Source organism: Vigna radiata, chromosome 4 (genome assembly GCF_000741045.1).
Source record: "Vigna radiata var. radiata cultivar VC1973A chromosome 4, Vradiata_ver6, whole genome shotgun sequence".
In the NCBI taxonomy this organism is placed as follows: domain Eukaryota; kingdom Viridiplantae; phylum Streptophyta; class Magnoliopsida; order Fabales; family Fabaceae; genus Vigna; species Vigna radiata.
The window spans coordinates 20,102,733-20,114,066 of record NC_028354.1 but is presented as its reverse complement, the minus strand read 5'-3'; the positions used below and the strand labels follow the sequence as shown (position 1 = coordinate 20,114,066).

Here is an 11,334-nt window from a genome sequence, read left to right as displayed (position 1 = left end):
ACGTGGGGTAAGTTTTGTTGAGATCCTCTATCTATTTATTTATATTTTATCAGGTTGAAAGAGCTTTAATGAATTTTAAAATTAATTGAGAAATAATTCAGTGTAAAGTTCTCCGGATTTTATTTAAAAGGAATTAACATCGTGATGTTTGAGTTAATAATATAGGTCTTAACTATTACCAAGTAAAGAGTCATTTTCCAAAACAGACTCTAAAATCATAACTCTAATTTCATGTTAAAACATATATGTTAAATATAATTTAATATCATAACATTAATTTCTAAAATAAGATTTATATTCACTCAGGTTAATTCACATTACCTGTAGTCTATATAATATAAAAAATATTTCTCAAATAATTACAATAATTACTATTATTTGTTTATAATATCTTTTTTTTTTCTGATTTTTCTCCGCAGTTGTGGGAGGGAACAGAAAGGCCCTCATGTTTTCTCTACCGAATGGTAAAGGACACAAACTAATTACTGTAGGTAACACATGCTATATGCTATGTATCATTTGTGTGGAGTAGAGCCTATACATAGAACTAATTATTCTGTCTCTGCCTATGCAAGGTAACATGAGACAGCATGATACAATAACACCAGTAATCCAAATCCAACAGATAATACTAAAAAAAATGCTTCTTCCTCTCACCCTGTCTCAAGGTAATTCAATGGATTCTAGTAAACATTTATTTGTCAGAAACTAAGACTTGGTATACTGCTAGAAGACTATTTTTAATTTATCAGAACATGCATTTCAATACAACTTCACACATCTTAGCTACAAACACACGAGAATATTTACAATGTACAAATCTTGTACGAGTAACACAATTCTTTTCAAAAAATACATCTTAGCTACAAACACACTAGAATATTTACACCTCCAAATAAATATGAATATATATGTATTTATCTGACCCCTATGCATATTACATTTTCTGAATCAGCAGTGAATTCACCTTCTCATCATCATAATAACATACCAAGTTCAAAACAGAAGCTTTCTAAACTAGCTCACTGACACAAGTTTCACTATCTAACTAGATCTTCACCAATAGCAAAAATTAAAGCTTAGAAACTATGAGGAATTAGATACAGAGGAGCCGCTAACCCAATTGTCAACAACTGAATTTGGTGAAACAGGAGAATGAGCCTTCTTCAAAAGTATAGCTTCATCAGTCCTTATATCCAATATTTCTGTCTCTTCCCGTCCACCAAGCCCATCACTCTTGATTCCTCTTAAGATCTCCACCACCTCATCCATGCATGGTCTCAAATCTCTTTCCTGTTGCAAACACCTAAAGGCCAATTCTGCCACTGCTGTTGTCATCCTCCTCATAGCAGGATCCTTCTCAAACCCAAGATAAGGATCAACCAATTCATGCAGTTCCTGGTTTTGAATTTTTTTTATAGCCATGTTTGACAAGTTCACATCACTGCGATTCCTGTTGATGTCCACAGCTTGCAGTGATGATATAAGCTCAACCAAAACCACTCCAAAGCTGTAAACATCACTTTTATCAGTGAGCTGGTAGCACTGGTAATATTCAGGGTCAACATAACCAGGTGTTCCCTGTGGAGCTGTTGACACATGAGTGACATCAGTTGGGAAATCCCTCGAGAGACCAAAATCAGCAACCTTGACGCAAAATTGATCATCCAAGAGAATGTTGTTGGTTTTAACATCACGGTGTATGACATCATTTGCATGTAGGTAGGCTAGAGCCTCAGCCGTTTCAACAGCAATGTTCAATCTTATAGGCCAAGGGAGTAAAGTTGATTTTGAGCCTCTTCCTTGAAGATGATATGCCACTGTTCCATTAGGTATGAATTCATAGACAAGGAGAAGTTCTCTGCTATGTTTAGACGTGCAACCAAAGAGTGTCACAAGGTTCTTGTGCCTTAAGCGGGCTAGAATCTGAACTTCATTCATGAACTGCACAATACGCCTAGAGTTGCTTTCGTAATGGCGTTTCACTGCAACTGTACGTCCATCTTTGAGTTCACCTGGTTAACAAATATAAGATTGTTCAAGAAAAACAGTTATCATACCAGGTATCATATCCTATACATCTTTAGAATAATTATATCATTGTATCAGAAACATATGGTATGTGAGAGAGGAACTGTATCTGTGCATCGTGGACATGTAAGTTATTTTGTTACCTTTGTAAACAGTGCCAAAACCTCCCTCACCAAGTTCTCTAGAAGCATCAAAGTTTTTGGTAGCTTCCTCCAATTCCTCATAGGTAAAGACCTGGACACCAAAGTAGTAACTCCTGGTTACTGGATTGGAAGATTGGTAAGAAGATAGACTTTGAGACGTGATAGTTGTTGATGCAAAAGTGTCTCCGCTTGAAGTTGGAGCTATGAAGAGCTCCATACTTCTTGATTTTTGATAAATTTTTCTTCTTCTTTGTATCATAAAGTACACACATCCAAGAATGACAACAAGGGCTGCAACTCCTCCTACAGTAGCGCCTGATAACAGTACCAATAGTAGACATCAGTAAAATTCTATAAACAAAAAGGAAGCACTTATGTATGTAGTATTAAATTAACAAAATGAAAGTTACCTATTGCTACACCTACATTGTTGCGTTTACCTGCAATATTCCAAAACAAATAAGATGTCAAAACAAAGGATGAGAGGGATGAAAATGAAAGGTAGTCAACACGAGAAGCTAATAAAGCCTCAATTTCTCTCTTAACCGAATCGGTGAATAGTGGAAGCTTGTAACTATAAATGCGAATTAAGTTGCAGGGAAAGAAGCATAGCTAGATTTTTCACCAAAAAAGAATGAAAATTGAGAGTTTTACAATCTTTAGTGGCACCTGATTCATACTGAGTAAAATCACTTTAAAATACTGGCTATGTTTTACAGATCTGAACATGTTTTAAAGTAAATATTAATAGGTTTGAACATGTTTTACAAAGTCCATAATTAATTGTAAAGTTTGTGTGTTGGTTTAAAGATTTTACTATTTACTGCTTTAGATGTCAACACCTAAATACAAAGTTCTTTGTTTTAAAATCATTTTACAGAATCAACTTTCTAAATGAATTCTAGTTCAAACCCCTAATAACAAACATTGTCAACAATCAATTAAAAAGTAAGGAATCACATTTGAGACATGGAAACTATTTGCATGTTTGGTTACAAGGTGAGTTTGAACTCACCATGATTTTTTAATTTAGTAAGTATTTGCTTTTATGGTAATTTCATCGTGCTTTGTATATTCACCATAGTTTTCTGCTACCAAATCAAATACAGTATATGACTTTTAGCTTCTTAAAAATCACATCTGAGATGTGTGTTTGATATGGAACCAAACACAGTGAAAATAGGTGACGAAAGGGAATCAAGAGAAGAAGAGAAAATAGCAGTTAAAGAGAAAATGAACCAAACGAAAAGCTGGAATACCTGGAGTTGAACACAATTGGTCCTCACAAATACAAATAGGTTGGTTCTTATCAGAATCAAAGCCACAATGGCCATCAGAACTGACACACTCAAGGCACACACTCTCATAAGGATTCCAATAGTTCACGTTAAACCCCTTCATCAGAATCTCCCGAAGCAAAGACCGGTTTTCCACCAGCCTATCAGCCTGCTCTTTAAGGATTGGAACCGAAATATGTTGAACGCATTCAACAATTCCAAGAATAGGATCCGAAGGTAAAGAACCAACCAAAGCATAAGACTCATTCAAAGCTCCATTACTCTCGCAGTGAAACAGATTTTTTGGTTTTTCGGTGAACGCTGAGGTGGGTTTGCACTCATAAAACAAGGTCAGGTTTTGGTTCCCCAAACCATAGCCGAAGATGGGGTCATCAAAAGTTGAGTTCACGTAAACTTTCGTGCATGTCTCGTTCCAAAGGTCTAATCTCGCTAAGGTGAGGGTCTGAGCCACCGAGTTGATACTGAGGACTCGGTAGCTCACTGATGAGATGTTCAACACGGGGACGACACCGTCTTGGCAGTTCAAATGGAACTGTGGTGGCCCACAGAAGGAGGGGCGGTCGCCGCCGGTAAAAGGGTAGGAAAGGTTGGTGATGGTGCCGCAGTTGAAGGAGGTGAGTTGGCAGGTGGAGAGTGGTGCATAGGGTGGCAACGACGTAGTGTGGTGGAGAGAGAAGATGAGGATGATGGCTACAATGGTGGTGGTGGTGGTCAACGACAGGGACAACATGGTTTATTGTTCGTCCCTGGTGGCAGTCCTATGAACTATGGTCCTAGGATTTGAACTTTAAACGAAGTGAGAAGAATGGAAAAGAAAAAAGAACATGAAGATGAATTTGTTTGACTTGGACTTTGACAACGTTTGAAAAATAAAATTATAATCTGAGATTTGAGGCTTTAGCAATAGCAGCCGAATAAATTATTTTTTCATGTTTCATACACTTTAAAATAATGAGATAGTGGAACAGGAAATTATTGTTTTTGGGGAAGTTCGTGAAGGATGCGTATATAATATTGAGTTAAGTCAAACACAAATTATACTGTTATAGCATGGTTCAAAATGGTGGCTGTTCAAAATCTAGAAGTATGTTACACGTGGTTTTTGGACGTTTTGGCCGGATGGTTCAGACGGAGGAGCTGCATTGGAATATGTTAGTTAAGGAAAAGAGACACATGTGGTGGCAACTAATAACATGATGTCAGAAAACATATATTTAATTTAGGCGCAGGATTTGAACATGTAAGACTTATAAAAATATGTTCATGTATCTGTGTTTAAACTCAATGATTCAGTCGAAAAGTGTGGTTACTCAAATTTTTACGGAGGGAGTTTCGTGCAATATTTTCTTAACACATAATTACGTGTAGTGAAAAGATAATAAACAGTCTTGCCTTGCTCAGCAAGAATGTTTCTACGAACATGAGGTTTTGATAAGCGACTTTAACCTTCTTTACCACCCTCATATGCATGACTTTTCTTATAACAGCCAAACATTTTTGCTGCCAGTGTTGAAAATATCTTGTTTTTAGATGCTCCAATATCTTGTCACATTTGATAATTTGTGGTTTGAACCCACTAAAGGGACTTTACAGATACTAGTATAAAGTCAGGAAGCGATTATCATTTGTAGATACTGATAAAGAACTACAAAAATCTGGAAATTGGTTTGTTTAATCCTGGGGGCATTGGATCTAAATCTGTGTACCAGGCACAACTGCGAATCAGGCCAATTATCCCTAGATTTGAACTTACTCAAGAAATTTTAGCAGAGTTTCAGTGAGTTTTGTAGACGGAAATACATTATTGAGAAGACAAGAAATAAAAGATAGTTTAATTGCAGTCAAAGAAGGCAACAAATATGTTAAAAGGGAGATGAATGTGTAAACCCCAGCTGTTGATTGCTACTTACTCCTACCTAATATCTACCACTCTATCTGCAATATTTTCAAATGCAGCAATGTTGGAAGGAAGTCATTGATAAGATAGATAAAAGAAGGTGAAAACCAAAAGAATGATGTTTTACAGCTAGAAGAAGCATTCTTATCCAGATCTTCCTAAAATTCTTATGGCTGATCCTATTCGAAACAGAGGAGGTAGTTCACACCACCCCATCAACAGCAGAAACTTAAGATGCAACTGTGACTGAGTAAATATTTAGTATAATGATGGAGCTAAGTTTATAAATCTAAGTCACAGTTACTCACCTGAATTTTTACATGTGGATGGAGAAGATTCGTCCCTGCAATAGCACATAAATTCACCTGAGCTTGGGTTATAACCACAGTACCCACCAGAGTTTTGGCATTTATCACACAAACTATTGTTTGCATCCCACTCCGCGTCAAAACCATTATCAAGAACGGCCTTAAGATTTTCCACCGTTGAGTTTTTTTCTAGAAGTTTAGCTTCTGACTCCAAAATCGGAACGACTACTCTAGATTTGCATGCTCCCATTATTTCACCTGGCTCAGAACTCTCAAGCATGCTCTCCGTCACAAAATAGTTAATCATTTGAGTTCCATTTACACTACAGTTAAACCAAGGGAAAACGCTATCTGATTGAGGAAACGAAGGACAATCATAGTAGAAAGTCAGGTTCTGAGTATCTGAGCCGTAATCAAAGAAAGTGCCATCTACAGTGATGTTCCTGAGGATAGTGGGACAGATGTTATTCCAGTAGTCAGTTCTTACAAGCTTGAATCTATGATCCGAATCATTGACTTCAAGAACTCTATAACTCTCTGACATCAAGGTAAGCGTTGCTACTTCACCTGTGCATTGCAGGTTAAACGCAGGGTGGCCACAATATGGGGTTCTACCAAATCCCCAGAAAGGATAACTTAGGTTTTTTAGATTCGCACACTGAAACGGAGAACTGCATTTCAGATAATGCTCATCGTCAGCACAAGATGTTGGAATTTGGTTTAGGGTGATGATGGTTATGACAAAAAATAAGAAAAAGGAGCCTTGAAAAAGTGTCATCTTCAAAAAGAAAAAATAGTATGGTAGAGAAGAGAAACAGAGGATTTGACACTGTAATTGATAAAGAGAGAAGAGGGAGATTACAGCAGAGGTTAAACAGAAGCTTGGTGAGTTTTGAAAATGTAAATTTAGGTGACCTGTTAGCCTTTGACCAGACACCAACTACTATTATTTTCAGTTAAAAATTGTCAAATTGGTATCACCTAACTCTGATTAAACATTAAACAAAGTTTATGGGTTGGTGCTCTGTGTGTAACCGCTCTGGCCAGTTATGACCAAACTTCATGCCTAACAACTCCAGCTTACTCGTTTACACATTAAAAATAAAAAGAGGCTTGACACGTCTACTCCAAGAATAAAAATAAATAAAATAATAATAATAAAATCTTATGGTTGGGTGAAAAATGAAATGGTCAACAGGAGAATATATCAGGAGTTTGATTTGTTGTGTACATAAGTATCCCAAAAGTCAAACATTATCATGTCCTTTCTCTCTCTTCAAGCAAGCAATTGCTGACCCGGTTCTTCCAATGCTATGGCGTTTTGGGGAAGAACCAACATCAGTTAATCGGAACCAATCGACATGCCAAATGCTATGACCCCAGTTTTGTTCCATATGAAGTACTGTTCTATCTCATTCCTTGTTTGCGTGATAAAGGTTGAAGTGATCCATATAAAGATAACTTTTTTCCAACATTTATCTTTGTTATTAGAGAATGGTGTTTGAGGTACAACCGGACCTCCAATATGAACTTCTCGTTGGTGTTCACAAGGAAATGCTAGGATCAAATATTCAACCCTTTTCTTCTTTAGGCAAAGTGTTGTTTTGTTGTTAGTTATAATAACACCCTTCTTCAATCACAGAGAAAAGCCATGTATTTTTATCTTTTACGAACTAAACTAGAAATGGAAATACAGACATACCTTTGCATGTAGCAGAATGGGGTCCATCCACGCAGAAACATTGAAATCCTCCATCTCCTTCATCAACTCCACACTCTCCACCAGAATCACTGCATTTCTCACACTCCCCGTTATCTCCCTCCCAATTCAACTCAAAACCATTCCGTAACGCCTCGGTTATTTTGTTTTCACGAACAAGTGAAGCGTTGGTTTCAAATATCGGAATCGCCACAACCGCACAGTTCCCCGAGTACGGAGGTACGGGTAGGGGAGTGTAGAAGACAAATTTACCAGCACCACAACTTTCTTGATAAAATTCCGTGAGTATAGAGGGAGCTGAATCGGAAGGGCAATAAAAGAGTGTGACGTTACCAAGATCATTATATTGCTGATCATATTGAAAGTGAGCGTTACCAAAGGTACTGTTCTTGTACTCACTCACACAGATACCATCCCAATAATCATCCCTGGCCACTGTTATTGTCTGTGTTGTATTACGCCAATCAAGAATACGGTACTTGGCATCGTTGATGGTTATCATGGGGACTTGTTTTTCACACGTGAGCTTCTCTTCGCCGCAATAACTATCTCTGTTTTCTCCCGAGAAGGGGTACCTGAGATCCAGCTTGGTATCTCCGCATGTAAAAGCGTTCCTACAGTTGGTGTATCGAGCATCCTCCTCACAAAGATAGGTCGGAGCATTGGTTGAGATGAGCAACAGAACGAAGATGAAAGAAGGGTGAAGAGTTAGCTTAGGTTTCATTGCTGGAGGTTGAAAGAAGATGTGGGAGGAAGAAGGTGCATGCAGGGAGAGCAAAACGAAGACAAGGATATATTGAAGCAGTAAAACTAGCGCGTAGATGATTATATTGGGAACTCTGTAACATTTGGCGTTTTAGTTTCAAAGCTTGATGTTTCTAAGAAACCCGAGCCAAACGGCAACTTGGAAATTATCATGTAAGCATGTTTGTTTGTTTATTATTTATTCTGAGTGTGATTACGTGACCATAGCTTATGTTAGATGGAGTTGTAGAATAACGTTGTTACATTGCATACACACTGAGTATATTTAATGTTCCATATATTTTTGTCTCATTCCAAATTTCCCGAAGTCTGCTTCCAGAAGAGTAGACCGTACTAAAGAAATTGAAACCATATTCTACGTCGTCTACTTCGTTGTTTTTTCGACCTTGAATTTAACGTTTTTTTTTTTTTTTTATACATTGTACATCGCTTAGAGTAGTTATGCCTTATATTTTATAAAAAAAAATAGAATGTAATTTCAATTCAAACTACTTTTTAATCATAAATGTGTGAAATTGTAAATAAAAAAATTATATTTATCTTTATCCTTTCCTATTTAATTTTTTAGGTAAAGTCTCATTCTCAAACCTATCTTTATTTCACAACTATACATTTATAACCAATATTTTAACAATAAGGAAATTTACAATAACACTGTAATTTTAACTGAATTTTATTAAAGTAAGTAAAATTAAAATAAATTACCTTTATAGATGAATCGTATTAGAAAACACGGTCTTAAAAATAATAAGTCGTCTTTACAGGCTGATTTTATTTATTTTTTTGTATAGAAGTCTTGTTTGTATGTATATTTTTGTCTTTTTCTTCGGGTTTTCATTCTACACTTATAATTTTGTTTTATTGTAAAATTGTGTTTGTCAGAATCTCTATTTTTTTTAGACTTATCTTTTAACAGGTCAACTTTTTTGTGTATATAAAAGTCATCATTTGAAAGATTTAAAATTTGTGTAGTGAGAATATAGATGCATTATTTTAATAAAAAAAAATTGAAAGTGACTTAGCGCGAAGTTATTTTTTTTATTTCTTGAATATTGTTTTTGTTGGGAATGATTTCATTTACAAAATGTTAATTTTTTAATAAATTATATTTTTTATGAATTTAATGTTTTCAAAAAATTGATTCTTATATTTAGACATCTAATTTAAAAACCTAATTATAGATACAGAGGATTTGAGTATTGAAAAATCCTAATTCTCATTAATGTTAAATAAGTTCTACTTTAGATCTAAACTATAAATACGTTTTCCAACTCACCAAAAATGGCTTAGGTTTTGAAGATTGTAAAGAAGCTTTCTTTACTTATAAGTGTCTTTATCATTGATTGCATCAAGAAATACGTTATTTTTTTAAGTTAGTAAAATATTTATAAGATTTTATGTTTTGTTATTTTTATTAAAATATCACAATGCATATACATGTAAATTACTGAAATCATAATAAATTAACTAAATATGAAGTGAATGACAAAGATATAAATGATAAAATATAGTTAGGTTTTATCTTCAACTTCGAAAAGGACAAATAGATTTAAAAATATCTCAAAATGTGACACTTGGAAATATATGTTTTATTTGAGAGAGAGTAAAATATTGAATGTAAATAAAGTCACATTGATTAGAACTCAATGACTTTATGTCCAAACATTTTAGATTAAGTATAATAAATCACATATAATATTATTAATTCTTTGAATTCAAACATAAGAAACCTAATATTTAAGTATTTATAACAATCCAAAGGTATAGTAGTATGACCCTTAATTAATGTGAGTTAACAATGTTACAAGAGTTAGCTCATATTAGCAAAGAAGGATAAACTCTAAAAGTTTAATAATGGTGCACAAACATATTTAGAGTATATTATATAAACAATGTTCCAAGATTTTTAAGCAAAATATGATATTAAATTCACATACACAGTTGACTTTTTGACTATTTATAACCATATTGTTTTAAAAACAATGTTCTTCTATGTACAACCCATAATTAATAAACAAGGATGAAAATAACATTCTAACATCCATAAATTAAAAGAGTAATTAATATATGGTATTGAAATTTAAAAATGATAATTAAAAAGAAATAAAATATTAAAACATTACGACATTTAAACAGAAACAGGGAATACAAGCAATCTAAACAAAAATAACTAAACATAAATCCGAAGTTATGAACTTTGAAATAGAAAGAGAATTTTAAGTTTAAATATTTATTCTTAAGAAAGGCAAAGAATAACTATGATTTATCAGTTTTTTGTTTTGTCATGCAATATGAGACTTCCAAGTAGCATAATTATGCATACTTCAAAAAATATAGGAATTATCAAAGCTATCTTCATCACTCATGTCCCTTTCAGGTTTTGAGGAAAATATGTTATACTATTACTATAAGAAATAGAATAGTAATAATCAACCCAAGAATTAGTAGTAGGTAGAGAATTTTTTTCATGTTTGATCGAGAAAATTGAGGTTGCACTCTAGAATTGCTGAATGGCTTCACCAATCGCAATTTCTCAATGTCGTGACGGCACTGAGAATCAGACAACGATAGATGTTTTCCATTCCCTATTTCCTTTCATTTTCTCAGCATTTTCCAAATACAGTAATTTGGAATTTTATTCCCCTAAAGGCCTCAACATGGTGTGAAACAATGGATGAAACTCTCATTAGCTTAAGACTTCAGAGCTACCTAAGACTAAGGAACAAGGAACAAGACCAAACATATAGTATACTTTGACCCACATGATGAAGAACTGGATCTCAATCAACCAATTAAAAAAGGGGTTTAATCTGTCAGTTCAAATTTCAAAGGATGAATTCAGACAGATTAAATGCATGTTCACATTAGATGAACATTTGATCTCAAAATTAACTTAATTCGTCGTCAAACACGAAGCAGAAAAATAAATTTTGAATAAACTTAGACGTACCTGAAGATGCTTCGCTATCTGGTGAGATATTAGGACAAGGTCCATCTCTGCAGTAACATGTTTGCTGTGAAGACCCTTCAAAACCGCATTCTCCACCTGAGTTTTCGCACTTGTCACATTCTTCAAAACCTATTATCCATCTCACCACAAACCCTTCTTTGATTGTCCGGTATACTTGGAAGAAATTATTAATCTCCTGAAATGAAAGAGGAACCGGAACAA

At 34.6% G+C, this 11,334-nt stretch overlaps 1 protein-coding gene across 3 annotated transcripts; it reads right to left on the bottom strand.

Moving 5' to 3' along the window:
• Window positions 1-445: 445 nt before the first annotated feature.
• On the bottom strand, window positions 446-8,502 carry LOC106758525 (LEAF RUST 10 DISEASE-RESISTANCE LOCUS RECEPTOR-LIKE PROTEIN KINASE-like 1.4). Of its 3 annotated transcripts, none has more exons than XM_022780110.1 (4): window positions 7,380-8,502; window positions 2,585-2,614; window positions 2,175-2,489; window positions 446-2,015 (listed from the first exon to the last, which is right to left on the bottom strand). In XM_022780110.1, the coding sequence occupies exons 1-4, from the start codon at window positions 8,119-8,121 to the stop codon at window positions 1,087-1,089; spliced, it is 2,016 nt and encodes a 671-aa protein (XP_022635831.1). In that variant the 5' UTR covers window positions 8,122-8,502; the 3' UTR covers window positions 446-1,086. The 3 variants fall into 3 exon arrangements, with proteins under 3 accessions (XP_022635831.1, XP_022635829.1, XP_022635830.1); XM_022780108.1 differs by lacking the exon at window positions 7,380-8,502 and adding an exon at window positions 5,678-6,725; XM_022780109.1 differs by lacking the exon at window positions 7,380-8,502 and adding an exon at window positions 3,434-5,660.
• Window positions 8,503-11,334: the final 2,832 nt, after the last annotated feature.

Coding starts and splice junctions, on each gene's coding strand:
- LOC106758525 (XM_022780108.1), bottom strand. CDS start 6,455: ATGACACTTTTTCAAGGCTCCTTTTTCTTATTTTTTGTCATAACCATC. Junction 2,615..5,677: donor ATCCACATGTAAAAATTCAG/GTGAGTAACTGT, acceptor GGAATATTGCAG/GTAAACGCAACAATGTAGGT. Junction 2,490..2,584: donor CAATGTAGGTGTAGCAATAG/GTAACTTTCATT, acceptor TACTGTTATCAG/GCGCTACTGTAGGAGGAGTT.